Source organism: Rosa chinensis, chromosome 4 (genome assembly GCF_002994745.2).
Source record: "Rosa chinensis cultivar Old Blush chromosome 4, RchiOBHm-V2, whole genome shotgun sequence".
In the NCBI taxonomy this organism is placed as follows: domain Eukaryota; kingdom Viridiplantae; phylum Streptophyta; class Magnoliopsida; order Rosales; family Rosaceae; genus Rosa; species Rosa chinensis.
Window position 1 is genome coordinate 9,781,507 of NC_037091.1, and position 15,459 is coordinate 9,796,965.

General features: G+C 36.7%; 1 protein-coding gene and 1 long non-coding RNA gene across 4 annotated transcripts; both read right to left on the bottom strand.

The window, feature by feature from the left end:
• Positions 1-6,270: 6,270 nt before the first annotated feature.
• LOC112196777 (G-type lectin S-receptor-like serine/threonine-protein kinase At1g61500) lies at positions 6,271-10,137 on the bottom strand. 3 transcript variants are annotated; one of them, XM_024337207.2, is made up of 7 exons: positions 8,671-10,137; positions 8,481-8,588; positions 8,154-8,350; positions 7,851-8,061; positions 7,193-7,430; positions 6,965-7,115; positions 6,271-6,873 (listed from the first exon to the last, which is right to left on the bottom strand). In XM_024337207.2, the coding sequence occupies exons 1-7, from the start codon at positions 9,965-9,967 to the stop codon at positions 6,571-6,573; spliced, it is 2,505 nt and encodes an 834-aa protein (XP_024192975.1). In that variant the 5' UTR covers positions 9,968-10,137; the 3' UTR covers positions 6,271-6,570. The 3 variants fall into 3 exon arrangements, with proteins under 3 accessions (XP_024192975.1, XP_024192974.1, XP_024192976.1); XM_024337206.2 differs by having other exon boundaries at positions 8,154-8,368; XM_024337208.2 differs by lacking the exon at positions 8,481-8,588 and having other exon boundaries at positions 8,154-8,368.
• A 3,078-nt stretch (positions 10,138-13,215) lies between these two features.
• On the bottom strand, positions 13,216-14,772 carry LOC112200583. Its single transcript, XR_005810394.1, has 2 exons — positions 14,115-14,772; positions 13,216-13,502 (listed from the first exon to the last, which is right to left on the bottom strand). It is a non-coding gene; the product is annotated as an uncharacterized LOC112200583 (long non-coding RNA).
• Between the last annotated feature and the right edge of the window lie 687 nt (positions 14,773-15,459).

The window sequence follows — 15,459 nt, forward strand, 5'->3', positions numbered from 1 at the left end:
CTACACTTTGATACCTGGACTATAAAACCCGACTACATTTAAATACACATCATTAATAACACCGTTAGTCTTATGTCATTTTTCATTGTTCAAAGGATAGTTTGGTATCCCTCCCCCCCCCCCCCCCCCCTCTCGACCTCTCGACCTTTTCTCCTCCTCCTCGTTCTTATTGCCATGACTGATCATACCACCATCTCCCTCTCCTCCAATTCCTGCAACACCCCCAAATCACAGAGATCTAACTCAACCAATCACAATCCACAAAACCTAAATCCCCAGAAACAAGATAAGAAAATTCGACAGACTCATAAGGACATCCAGATCATTGTGGATAGGGGAATCGCCGGAGAAGCGATTATGGTTCCTGACAGACCACCGGAGTGTGACAGTGCCAGTGAAAATTGATCAGAATTTTGCCAATGCCCAGAACCTGTACCTGCCTTTCCCAAGTACTAGGCTAGAATCAGAGCTGTCCTTCTTTGTGTCGACGGCCGTCATCGATGAAGGCCATCGTCATCCTTCATTTCCGGACTAGATATCTTCCTTGACTATTTAAGATCCTTAATTTTTTCTTTAAGTGGATGAACCTGTTTCTGAACCCGATTCGTGCATCGGGCTCTTATTTCTTCTGACTCTGCAAATCCTTCTCAGGAACACATTATACCCAGGTTGCTTGCGTCTTCTGATTTGGGTTTTGGAGAAGAGCACAAGGAGATCTGAATTTTGTTACATGTGGAAGCTTTACAAGGATTTGGGGCTCGTCCATTTGCTATTTGGGCTTCGTTCTTGTCTTCTGGTCCTTACTACCTTGTGCTTCATATCAGTTCTAATCTAGGCTCCCAAAACAGAAAAGGAGCAAAAGCAGCAAGCAAAAACCTAAAATTTTATCCATGGAAATGGAGAAGATGTAGGAGCTGCAGACGGAATAGAGAGAAATAGATGAAGAAGAAGAGAATAGTCAAAGAGAAATAGAGAGAGCTGAGTGTACAGAGTAGAAGAGAGAGAGAGAGAGCTGGGTGTCCAGAGCAGGAGAGAGAGAGATTGGTGTCCAGAGTAAAAATCCAAAAAGACAACTTTACTCTTGAAAATATGTTAGGTGGCATGCCAATTAACAGAGTTATTGACGGCGTGTATTTAAATGTAATCGGATTTTATAGTCCCAAGTGAGGCACGTTAATTCACAGTGACTACTGTTTGAAAAATTCTCCCAAAGGAAAAAAAGAGAGAGAAAGAAGAGAGGGATGAAGAAAAAGACGAGAAAGGAAGGGAACAGCAAGATGAAAAGAAACAGAGGGGAAAGAGAGAGAGAAGGGGAGAGAAGGTTTCAGACAAAAAATTTGAGTTGGGGCTTCTTGTTGTCTTGCGGGTCAGTTGAGAGCTACAACTTTTCGGTGAGCTCTCGGTGTGAAGGGATTTTGCTTAAGAGCTTTGGGTACTGATTTGAAGAAGAGGAACTGAAAATCTGATCTTGTGGTGATGGGTTTTGGTCGTAGGATTTAGATTGGGTGGAGAAGAAGGTCGGTTACTATTTTGGTAGGGGTTGTTGCTGTTCATTTGGTTGTTTGGTTATTGGTTTTCGACTGGCAATGTGTCAAAGGCTTGGAATGTTGTTGTTATCCGTTTTCTTCTAGTTCTGCTTAGAACTTGTGACTTCTGATCTTCTGAATTTGTGTTTCTTATCTTGATATGATATTCTTGTTGTTTATACTTCGATTATAGCACAGTTATGAGGTTTCGTGTCAAATAGTTATGTGTTTCAGTTGTATTAGTTTTCTATCTATAATTTTCACTTTGTTATTGCATGATGTCTGAAGTGAGTGCCTTTTATTTGACTTCTGCAAATCAATTACTTTTATTGTTGAGTTGATTTTCTTTACACTGTCAAAGAACAAGGTTTGGTAAATTTTTATTTTCCTTTTTATGAAATCTGAGCTTTTGTTTATAAGTAAATTAGTTCTTAGAATACTGATGACTTTTTTATGGTTTATGCCATTGATGTTTGTTTTCTTTTGAGAGGATTGAAAGCTTCTGCGTGTTATGGGTTGCTTTAATTTGGAATGTTTGTTATCATGATTAATATGTTGCTTGTGATTATTTATTCTTGGGTGTCATTGTGGCTGCTCAAAGTTAGCAGTAACCCATTTTTGGTGAAAACTGTGTGGTTGACTTGTGTCCTAACTTTGATGTGTTCGTGATGGTGTGAATTCTTTTTGAATTCCCGATTTGTGTGGTGGGAGCACGAAAATTATATACTATTTAAAATCCTCTAGCTAGTAAAAGAGTGGTACTAGCAATGCAATGGCACGGTCATTGGGCTTAGGTAGCCAAGACATAGCTAGAGGGCATGCAGGGCAGCCCAATATTAGAATCGAGTGTGAATGGCAACTCAGACATAGCTAAAGGGCGTGCTTTGGCAGCCCAATATTATTTATTTCTTGAGTGGATTTGCAGTGGCATTCCATATGTAAGTTCCAGTGGCATCATGATTTGATATATATATATATATATATATATATATATATATATATATACTGGGACGTAGCCAGGATCGTATGGAGGGTTGGGCTAATTTTAGCCTAACAAATATTTTGCGCAGAAGTCATTTTCTTTTTTTGAGGTTTGAAACCCAGTGGGAGGCTCATCCTCACGCCTTTATTATTCAAAACGAAAACCCGATTTCATTCCCACTACCACTTGATAGAATATCACTTGTAAACCATGAAAGAATATTTTTATACCGCTTGGGTTTTCGGCGATCCGTCATTTTATTCAATACCTATAATATATATACATATATTTCAATATAACAATTAACAATTAACAATTAACAAGCAAGATGGAAAAATATGCAATTATGCAAAATTAAATGGCCTAAGCTTAGATAAACAATTATCATTTATCTTAAAAAAAAAAAAAACATCACTAAAATCCCAATTATGTGGAATCTGGACACCAAACATCAAACACCACATCACCATGCATCAACCGATTCAACACATTCCCAATTATCAACAATTCAAGTATTCAACATCAACCCATTACCCATTCCCAATTATCAACAATTCAAGTATTCAACATCAACCCATTCCCAATTATCGACATCAACCCATTACCCATTCCCAATTATCAACATCAAGTCATCATTCATCAACCCATTAGGCCATTCCCAATTCCCAATTACTGAATTACGACCTCACGGTCCTCACCCTAAAGTCCTAAACACCAAAATCACGAATTCACGATTCAAACAATCAAACATCATCAGCGAGATTCAGGGAGAGAGATTCAAACAATCAAACAATCAAACATCATCAACATGGGTATTGGGTATACAGTGTTTACCAGAGAGCTGAGAATCTGAGATTCAGGGATTGAAGATTTGAAGCCTTCAAGAGTTCAAGGAGCAGGAGTCGCAGAGAATCCAGAGATGTAGACCGCAGTGGAGGTAACTCGGTGGACGGTGGCGGAGGAGGTAGAGGTGGCTCGGTGCCTCGGTGAGAGAGTGAGAGTATCTGAGGGTATGGAGTCGGGACCGAAAGCAGAAATACAACTACAAAGCATTAGTATTTTTTTTATTTTTTTTTATTTGGGCTATACCCATACTTGGTAGTTTTTGGCCCAATTTTTCCCTTGGGCTACAGCCCAAACAGCCCTTCAAGTGGCTCCGTCCCTGTATATATATATATATATATATATATATATATATATATATATATATATATATATATGAGCTTATGGTGGCAACATGTTACTTTTCGACAGTGGAATTGTTGGTTTAACTAAAAGCTTTCGCTTGTGATATTCAAAAATAATATTTGTTTTTGACTGAGTTAATACTTAAGTCACTCATGAGCCTGTGGTTTGCTCATTCCTCATTCAATTGTGTTTGCAGGTCCGTTTAGATTCATGTTCAAAGGAATTTGGAGTGAGTATTGGAGAGTAGAATTTGCTTTTTTTTCATTCTTTTGTTTGAGAAAAGGTTGTAAGCACTATTTGGAATACTTTACATGTTTTAGTTGGTGTTCTTATTATCTTTATGATTCTTTTGTCGTTTTCTCACTTGTATTACTTTTTTTTTCTTTTGATTTCAGCCTGTACTAGTGCTTTGGTCTAATTTGGGAACCTGGGCGTTTCATGTCTTTTGTGAATGGGTGTTTGATGTTGTAATTTCTTCCTTCCCTGTGATTGTCAGTTTTCGTGCTGAACTATTTAGGATATTTTGTATCAAAAAAATCTTCTTCTTGCTTTTTTACTTTCATATTTGGTGGCTTCCTTCAGATGTCTATTAAACCTATTGTTTCTGCAGACCCATGACAGAGTTATCTCAGCTATGTCCTATGGCCCAAGAGAATTCACATGTTGCTTACAGAAAGACATCCACAAAATTTCCACTTTCATTAGATCAAAAAAATTGGTCAAAGGTAGAAAAGAAAGATTTTCAAAAGGGAATAAGACAGCAATTTTAGGAAATGGTGGTTCAATCTACCTAGATGAATCAAGGTATCTTCGCTCATTTTCATCATTTATGATGTCATGTTGCAGTAACATTTTGAAGTGTGATTTGTAAAACGAATTGGAATTGGTGAAAGTTCAAAATGAACCTACATATAAATAGGGTATGTGATTTTTAGCCCTTGATAATGGAAGGCAGAAAACCCTTTATGTTCAATACTTAGCAGCTATTTATCTGTGAATTTTGTTGGTATGTATAATTCCAGCTGGATGTGATTGGTTATGTTTTAAGAGAGATCAGAACGGTATAGTATCTTTCCTTGTCTAGCTCAGGCCTTGCTTCAATCCAAATGGGGAAATTTTTGGTTAAACCATGTTTACGTAGACTGCATCAGTGTACATTGATATGTGATACTCCACGATGTTTCCTAAACATGTCTTCCCTGACTTCATTTATCCTTGACGGTTATTCTGAAACACCTTATGGAGACACAAATGACATTGATAACATTTTGGCTTCAATCAAGGATCTTGAAATTTACCCTTATAGCATTAGACTGGCTAAGGTTAGCTGGGAGAAGTTGCTTCCATATGTTTCTGGATGCTCTGGTGGAGAATGTGAAGCAATGTATGACCTTTTGTAATAGTACATCTCTCTCTCATGGCATGGAATTTCTAATGAAATTGCAAAAGTCGGTAATTGCCCATAAAGTTTCGGATTCCCGAAATCTTTAGACCTTCAATTATTCCTCATTGCATTGAATTGATGGACAAGACTTGGTGGGTTCGAACCGCGACAAGGAAAGCTTCAAATCTTGGGTGGTGGCATCGTCTAAGGTTGTCGGAGAAGAGAGCTCTGATCGGGTCATGTCGCGCGGCTGCTGAAGGTTTTCTCACTTCAATTCTCTCTTTCAAGGAAAAATCAGAGCAAGTGGTGGCCAGAGACTTGGTCATCGTGGGGAGGCGCGTCGAAAGCAATTGGTACGGCAGGACAGAGAAGAACTCGTCGGGTCGGGCTGGAAATCCGAGTTGCTGTGAGACAATTGTGGATTAGGTTTTTTGACTGAAACGAAAAGTTGCTGAAAATAGAAGGATGAAATTGCAATTTATAGTAGGTTTTATGAAATAGTAACTTTCATTTTCTGATCATAACTCTTTCATGCTAACTCCGATTTTTACATGCCGCATGTCCACAAACTCAGTTTAATGTTCTCTACATCTTTGGTCAAGGAAGATTTCTAAAAAACAAAGCCAAACAAGAAGTCAACTTTTGGTCCCCTAATTGATTGTAATAAAGGTAAAAAGTAAGATTCTTAATTATTTACCATCCGAATGACCGGTAAATAGGTAAGTTTAGGTAAAATGGGTAAGGATTTGTTTAGAAAAATTGACTAAGCTAAAATGGGTAAGGATTTGTTTAGAAAAATTGAGATCAATTGGAAAAAGAAACCACAAAGTTCAATTTAATTTGCACAAACCTACTTCAATTTCCCATGCGTTTTTTTTGTTGTAGAACCTGCAATGGGCAATTAAAATTAACGATGGGTGAAGGTGTGAAGCCATCTCCCTACTCCGCTGTAGTTTTTTCTCTCCCCACGTTTTCACATCTTTTTATAATTTTTTTTTTCTTTTTTTTTTTTTTTAGTTTACCATATTAACCCTTGTGGATATCATTTCCTTCAATCTATTTTGTCTCTGGCATGGGCATTTTCGACAGTTTGAATTTTGGTGAAGCCTTTGATACTAAACCACACTTCTATTTCTAATAGTAGAGATTTAGATGAATCAATTAACTTAGAGGAATTATTTCAACCAAAAGACAATGAATTCCTGTTTGGGAGGTCATGTATTTGAGTTCCATTGAAAGTGAGGAGGGTTGGGGTGGGGTGTACAAAAAAAAAAAAAACAAAAAAACAAACAAAAAGTATAAGACAATAGAAAAATGATATTGCCAGGTGCATACTTAATTTTTTGTATATAAAATTTGTAAAATGATCAATAAGAAGCATCTTGTTAACGAAAAAAAACCTTCATATACTACCAAATAGAAAAACCTTCAACATGGTTCTTGAGAATGACCAAAAGGCATTGCATTGTGATGTACCAATTTGCTGTCGTTTAACGTCCTTCAATTATTGTCATGCTAGCTTCATTTTTGGAGGAATTTGTATTTTCATAGCATGGTCCAGGATGATAAATTGAGTTTTGGATGGTGAATACAGGTCTCTTCGGATGTGGACCATCTTTCTCGCTGCTTAGAATCGAAGCTACATCCACCATGGCTGGTCTATCTGCAGCATTGTCCTGTACACAAAGAAGCCCAACATGCACGCATGTCATTACTTCTGATGAGGAATATGAATCACCCAATACTTCATCTACTAACTCCAATGCCATGCCTTCATTCCACAACTCCCATGCCTGAAAATAATCCCATTGATTATTGTTAAGACTTGTCAAGACCCTAAAGCTGCAGACAACAACTACATTTAGATTTAGAGTATAAACTTACATAGGCAAGGAAGCCTAGCTGTTGGTCATATAAATAGAAGCTAGTATTCTTCTTGCCACTAATAACCTCCAATACCAGTACCCCGAAGCTGTAGACATCAGATTTTTCAGAAAATATCCCACCCATGGCATACTCTGGAGACATATAGCCACTGCACAGCAAAACAAATTAGTACGTATCTGATAAAATTGGATCTATTGGTCTCTAGCTTAAAAAACTGATTCTCACCGTGTTCCAACAACCTTCTGAGTATTTTCTATACTCTGTGTTTCTTCAACTATGCGTGCCAATCCAAAATCTGAGATTTTTGGATTCATTTTCTCATCCAAGAGAATGTTACTGACTTTTAAATCTCTATGTATCACCTTCACATAGGAATCATGATGGAGATAAAGAAGCCCTCTAGCAACACCCTGAATAATATTAAAGCGTGTAGCCCAATCAAGCACTACTCTCTTCGTCAGATCTAATCAAATATTCAATGGACCCAATTAGAGTAGTAATGTTATTCATATTTCCCATGCACATAACAAAGAAACATTGACGATCACTAGACTTCTAGCTATATATATATATATGTATATATATAACTAGATTTTCACCATTTAAGTGCTAACAAATAGAGAACAAATAGAGAGATTTGTATGAAAAGATGTACGTCAGACTAAACATACACACAAAATATTGGACAGTGGTGAGCATTAAACTTGCATGGCTGAATGTCTTCCTTAGTCAAACTCTGTGGTAAATTGTATCTTGGAAAATTTAGTTCATGTGAATTCATCATAACTCTATGCTTGAACTTTTGAAGCTTATTTATATTAAAAGGAATATGGGTAAAGATGAGTAATGTATTGCAGCTAAAAAAAACACTAGTGAAACTAACCCAATAGAAAAGTATCCAGGCTTTTGTTGGGCATAAACTCGTAAATTAGTAACTTCTCATCCTCTTTAACACAGCAACCCATCATCCTAACAAGGTTTTTGTGTTGAAGATTGGAGATCAACAGCATCTCATTCTTGAACTCTTCGACACCTTGCCCTGAGCTACTAGATAGTCTTTTTACTGCTATTTCCTTCCCTTCTGGTAACATCCCCTACACAATGTCCACAAATTAGTCATTGCATACATGTCTATATTTTGAATTGTCTGAAGTGCAATATAATGTTTTCTTAACAAAGTAAATACCTTATAAACTGCGCCAAAGCCTCCTTGACCGAGTTTGTTAGTAATGCTGAAGCTGTTTGTGGCGATTAGTATGCTATCAAAATCGTATATCTTTAGCTCCGAGGGATCATGCTTTCCTATATATCCTCGAATACTATCTCTATGAATCTTAATCATACTAGTTGATTCCAAGCGCCGTGCTGTTAATTCGACATGGCCTGATTTTGCAAATAAAACTATCAAACACAGAGTTAGAACCAAACAAGAAGCAACATTTGTATCACATACAATAAATAATAAATTCTTATTATGTGCTAAATTTAAAACCCCCTCATCTAATTCTCTTACGCTTTTGGTTGGCATTCCACCTGTGCAAACTGAAGACTATGGCAACTAAGATACTCATAAATCCAATTGTTGTAAGGCTGGCAATTAAGTTTATCGGCTTTCCTTCAACTGAAAAGAAAAAACAAAATGAACTTGCAATACAAACGAAAATTAGTGGTATACGAGTTGTGCAAGAGCAATTATCATTTACCTAGTTCTGAGTGTGGTAGGCGGACATAAAGATCTTCTTCAAAAGATGGAGACTGTTGCATATCAATAAGGTCTTTGGACCACACCAAACACCCTATGGTATCAACATGGGCATAAGCCAGGCAAGAACAATTACTCAGGCACTGTATCTTGCAGTCCTCGGACTTTTCTAGAGCCAAAGAACCCAGATATTCATGAAAATCGGGTACTTTCATTCTTTCTAACTTCAAAAACCCATCTTTTCCTTTTGATGAGACTGATTCATTTATGTGCGTCTCACAAGACAAATTTGTTCGTCTCACACATCCTCCGGTCCAGTTTCCTTTTCTCCATTCCTCATATGACTTGGGTATAAAGCCTTTCAAACACTTGCAGATTGGAGATTTAGAAGATTTGCAAACCCCAAAAGGTCCACAGGCGCCATAGTTGTCACATGGGTTATTCCATGACTTCCAGTTAAGAGACCAGTTCTTGCCACCTACTGAATAAAAAAGGCTCGCTACACCTTCAGAAGATATGGCGTCATATGCAAGATATTTGTCACCAGGAATTTGATCAAAACTATAAGATACATACCTTGCTCCCTGTGTCACATTACCAACAAGAGTCCATGGATTTACATACTGAGATTCCATTGAAGGTGCACCAATAAACTTTGATTTATCCCATGGCCCACTTCTCCAGTGGGGAGTAGATCCATTAATCCAAATGATCGCTTGTGCTGGCAACTCTGCTGACAATCCCCCCCAGAATATCCCCGGTGATGGATCATTTTCACTTTTCCAAGATCTCAAGAAATTTTGTTTTCCAGAACCTCTATCATATCCCACCAACATGCTTGGCAGTATTGAGTCACTAGGATTATGAAAACTCTCCCACAAATCAGCTCCCATAACACCTTTGGCAACGAAGTTTCCATTATCTAAGAGAACTGCAGATGAACAACTAGATATATTTGCCGACCAGACAGAAATCTGTTTCCCATCTACGAGCTCCAGACTCCCGCTGCTGCCAATTCTCAAACTAGCCAAGGTGTCTGTAGCTGCAAGAGGATTATCTCTGTTTGCCACCCATACATATTTACGGGGATATATACTTTTGTGCCACAAGCCAATATACTTATTGGCAGAACTATTAGGACTGAAGAAGCCCAATTCAAATATTAGACCAGGAGAGACTAGAGTTTCTCCTTCGGATAATGGGTGTGAAGGAGTTATGGTATATACTTCAGCGCCATACAGTGACACAAGCAAACTGAAGATGAATAAGAAAAACAAAGTAACACTACCCAGTTGCATCCCTACCCAGATATGTTTCCCAGAAGAAGAATGTCAATTATTGTCTTTCATAAAAGGATAGCTCTTCTAATGAAAGTATTAAAGCACCTGGGCGGCTGGGCCATACAGAACTTAGCTTACTTCAGGTAATTGAGAAAGTTCTATGATTGTTCCACTAATGCTTTCAAAGTCATGGCAGCTGACAGATTCGAATCATTTGATACTACCTAATTTTAATTGTGAGTGACTAATTGTCAACTAAAAAAGCGTAAGACAGTAAACTTCCATGTGACTAACTGACATCTGTATCAATACAGTTCAGATAACATTCCATCTTCTATGGGAGGAGGCTAGAATGCGTAAGTTACAGCTGGTCAAACCAGTATACATGGAGCAAGGATATCAAATATGTTTTTTCAAACTTGAGGCATGGTGTAATGACGTCACACTAACGAAACGTTATTGTAAAACTTTGAGCCCTTGTGGTAAAAGAGGGAAGGGAGTTTGTAGACTGTTCACAGAAAACAACAAAATAGGCGACTAGTATTGGATAATGCAACGAAAATTAATCCTGGAAAGTAACAGGAATGAAGGCAAAAAATTATTTTTCTTATCATCTACTCTCAATTTGTTGTTGTACAAGATTGTCTCATTCAGTATCCAAAACCAGTGGCGGATCCTTATAGGGGCGGGTGAAGGCCATGGCCCCCTCAATGTTTTCAAATTTCCTTAACAAGCCGTGTATAACATCAATAAAGTCAGCAATTTTGTATATATATGGCCCCCCCATTGCCCCAATTTACTAAATTATTAATTTTTAAACCTTTTATTTGCTCTGCTTTTTAGGCATGGCCAGCCTTTGCTGTTCACGTTGTTGGTTTTTGTCATACAAGAACCTCATGCTTAGTTTTTGTCAGAAAAGAATCTCATGCTTATTCATATTTTATTATTATAAGTGACTAAGTAGTCATTAAAGAGCAACAGTCAGTCACCCTATTTCAACTTCAACACATCATCTTCTAAACTTCTACAAAACAACTCTGCAAGGTCATCTACTACTGGTACAGACTACAGTCTACAGTGATCAATTATCAGTTCAATTTCAAACCACAGAGAGCTCAAGGTGAGTACAGACTTTTATTTATTGATTTCAGTTTTAATTTTTTATCGTATTCATTATTGATTTGGGTATGAATTATGATCATGTTTGGAAACTAGGCTCATGAAATCATGCCCAAACTGAAAACAATTGATTCATTCTATACTTGATGGCTTTAGTTCTATAAAAGAGCGTAGAGTACTATTTAAATAATTTTTATACTTCTGAGTTCTGAAATTAGTTGTATTGTGATTTTATGGACGGGGTTTAGGTTTCAAGTCCCCCCGGTTGTACTTAATTTATGCAACTAATAAAATAGGCGTGGGGATGAGCCTCCCAGCTTGACTGGGTTCCAAACCCCCAAAAAAAAATGTTATTGTAGTCTTTTTTTTTTTTTTCCGGCCCCTCCAAGATTCGGCTCCAAGTTCTGCCACTGTCCAAAACCCAAACTAAGACGATTGGGTGACCAAATCAGATTGACACTGAAGATAAATACAATTAAAGCATGTATAAACTATTAATTTGTAATGATAATTTATTTGATCTGTAATGCAGATTAATAGGAAATGTTTATGCTTTTCTTATCTTTTTTTGCTGTTTTATGACAATGCTAGTTAATACTTCTGTCATTCCTATTCTGATACAGGAGCATCCAGAGGCTTTCCAATTTAGTTAGGGTTGTTGTAGTTCTTTTCAGGATTTTGTTTCCTTTCCCAGTTATGAAGGCTACGGTATAATATTTGGGCAGTTTTGGTTGGATGGGAGTTGGTATAGAATACTATAGATGTGCCTACTAGAAAAATTCTCAGTTGGTTTTGATTGAATTGGGGAATATGTACCTACTAGATTAGGCTTGTTGAACCTTCAACTATTATGCTATATCTTCCGAACGAAGTTATTGTATGTATATACATATGTTGATTTACGTCTACCAGATTCCAAATTGATGCGGTTTAGATTATGTTGCTTCCATCCGGGGCGGCGGCCATCGGTGTAGTAGCTCCTTTTATAAGGGAGTAATGGATGAAGTAGAGTTGAGGATGACTCCGATTTGAATTTGAAATATTTGATTTTCAAATTCAGTTTGACCAAGTTTGTAGGTGTTCGGTGCATCCCCACAAAGATGCTGGTATTTGAATTGATGATAGCTATCTTGGCTTTGATCTTATCATAATTTGAAAAGTCCAACTAACCATCTTAGACGTTAATTTGTATGCATGGGCCAAACAACTTTGAAATTTGAAAAAAAAAAATGCATTATCTCTTCCAACTCTGACTGTGGTTGATCTCATCAGCTTCCTCTTCTTTTGGTTTGGATGTACCTGGCCTCTTCTTTTGTCTACGCTTGCTTTTTGATTGCTTTGGTTACTCTGTCTTGCAACTAGATTTGACTCCATCACGGCAACTTGAATGCTATAATTTGATCGAATTCCCCAAGATAATATAATATTATCATAAGGAATAATAGAACAAATCCACCTCCTAAACTTGGACGTTGCCTTTTCTTTTTCTTCTTTTTTTCTTGCAATCCCACCAGCAATCTTTTTCGTGTAAGCAGCTTTAGGCTATGTTTGGTATGGCTGGGCTTTTTAAAAAAGCCGGCTTCTGCTTATTTCTGAGAATAAGTGGCTGAAAAGCAAATCAGCTGAGTGTTTGGTAAACTGACTTTTTATAAGTGTTGTCAGTAGCAAAAGCAGTGTTAAAGTGTTTGGTAAACTCAAACTGACTTGTGCTTTTTATTTGTGGAATGACCAAATTAGACATAAGATATTATTTTGCCTTGATTGTTTGGTAATACAATATTATTCAAATGCTTTTGTTATCATTTTAATCTTTATTATGGCTTGATAAATTTTTATTAACTTTTAATTTTTATAAATCACGGTGAATTAATATTAGATTAAAATGATAAATTACGGTGAATTAATATTAGATTAAAATGATAAATTAAAAAAATTTATCACGCCATAATAAAGATTAAAATAATACACAATAATAATCAAATTGAATTCTAATTGATCATGGTTTGCATTCAATTTGATTTCTAATTGATTATTATTGTGTATTAGGTAAAATGAACTAAAAAATTAGAATTCGGTAAAAAATCTAATATTTTTTAATCTGTATTAGGTGAATTCATTTTAATCTTTTATTACCTAATACACAATAATAATCAATTGGAAATCAAATTGAATGCAAACCATGATCAATATTTGTACCAAAAGCCTTGTGATACATCAATTTATCAAATACTGAATTTAAGGAACATTGTTATCGCATTCATACATTTCAATTTTCAAGTTTCCTAGCTAAGTTTTACATCATGAAAGATAATATAACTTGGTGTGTTGCTTGGTATTTCGCTTGATCTCCCAATGACTGAATTAATACCAGCTACAACAACATACATATCAAGTTTTCCTATTGGTATTCCAGTTCCAAGAACTCCAAGGTCACCTAGGCCAGTAAGAAAAGAAACCAAGAGACATTCAGTATAAAACACAGGAAAATGAAGGATAATGATGAAAAATAAAAGTAGGGGATGGCAACAAGCAGGTTTTGTCCTGGAAGTATTTAGGTCAAAGCCTTTACTTGCAGGTCCAATACCCTTTCAATTGTATTGTTCATCTCTAAGCAACCAATTCCATTATCACACACCCTTCTCAGATTATTCTCCTCAAACTCAACATCAACTCGGGAGACCCAAAGAAAAAGTGATACAATCTATGCTTTTCACACCATTCCTTCCACCAACTAACCAACTTATTCTAATAAACAGAATAATCTTTCCCTGGATCTAAATTCCTAGCAGAGTCTACAAATTTACTTTTCAGATTTTACACTGAGGATATAAATTTGTTCATCGATAAATCATGCATGCCATGCCATATCATTAAGGGCGAAACCAAGCGCTGCATGCAACTTCCATACTGACTACTGAGATTAATAAGCGCCAGCAGAAAAATATTAAACTTATTTAAAATACATTTCTCCTTGAAAGAGTTGAGGAAAGGGTACCCAATGGTATTGTATCCCAGATATATATAGCAAAATGGACGACATCCTGACCTGTTGAATCTGTGATGGTGGACAGGGGGAATAGACAGAAGAGAATGAAGAATGCAAAATGAAGGAACAAGCAAAAAGGGAACTGCAGAATGAAGGAACAAGCATAACCATACATGATACATAGCTATTTACATCCTGGAATTTATATATGTAGTATAAAATTCATTTTTTTTGTAGAATCAAATCTTACAAAAACTATTATTATTAAATGGAGTCTACCCCTTACGGGTACTATAGTTAGTAAAATACTCTGGGTACTTCTTCATATTATCATATACATACATGTTAGACAAGTATATTAAAAGGTAAAATTGCTGCCTATAATATTGTACTCTTCCACTGGCGGCCAACAGACCATGCTAAAAAATTGGATAAAGAATGGAAAGATATGCTTCTAGCTCATGACAAGATATGGGACCAGAATTCTATCAAAAAAAAAGATATGGGACCAGAATGGGTTTCATGATCTCGTAAGAAAGCAGTTAGGAGCATCTGATCTAGCAGGTTCTGCAAATGGAGCACAGGTAGCAGAGAAACTAAGGTTTGAGCAAATCATGACCAATAACAAACTAAGCAACTGGCAGGAGCAAATCCTAATCTTGCAGCAGTGTGTAAATTATCATCAAGACCAGTAACAAACAAAGCAACTAGCAGGAGCAAATACTAACCTTGCAGCACAGAGAGTGTGAATTAATTCCAGCTACAGCAACATATATATCACGTTTTCCTATGGGTATTCCAGTTCGAAGAGCTCGAAGGTCACCTAGCCACCTAGGCCAAGAATACAATTGCCATCAGTAATGATTATCATGTCTACCATAGCTGCATGATTATATGAAATTCAGAATGCAGTGGTTTTTCGTTCTTGGTCATACCATTAACATAAACTACAGAATCATATGCACTGGATGAAGCTGCTTTGCTCCTATTCAAATCAGGGCCATTTGGATATACGCCTAATACAGTTGCTTGCTTAATGTTATTCCACTGTAGGACTTCAAATACAAAATGCATCATGACTTACTAATGATTCTTAACTTCCATAGTTCTAGAATAAAGTGCCCATTTTCGACTCAATACCAACATATGCAAGTCTCCGAACCACATCAAAATCGCAGCTTATATTTTACTGAGCGTCAATGGTACAAACTTTCTGTCTAATCAAACCCAAGTTCATGTATTTGCACAGTTTAGAGAAAATCAAACTAGCATCTAGCTCATTAACAAACCCGATTGGTCCTAACCCAAACCCAAAAAAACCAGCAGCGAGATATTCGAGGACGGCAGAACGGAAATTGGAGGCTAGTCTTGGAGGACATGGAGACGGATTTGGTGGCTTTTGGTT

What these genes read in the sequence shown, in the direction of transcription:
- LOC112196777 (XM_024337206.2), bottom strand. Translation starts at nt 9,967, where the DNA reads ATGCAACTGGGTAGTGTTACTTTGTTTTTCTTATTCATCTTCAGTTTG. An exon ending in GCTTTGGCGCAGTTTATAAG is followed by an intron (nt 8,062 to 8,153) that starts GTATTTACTTTG and finishes GACATTGTGTAG; the next exon opens with GGGATGTTACCAGAAGGGAA. An exon ending in AGCTAGGCTTCCTTGCCTAT is followed by an intron (nt 6,874 to 6,964) that starts GTAAGTTTATAC and finishes GATTATTTTCAG; the next exon opens with GCATGGGAGTTGTGGAATGA.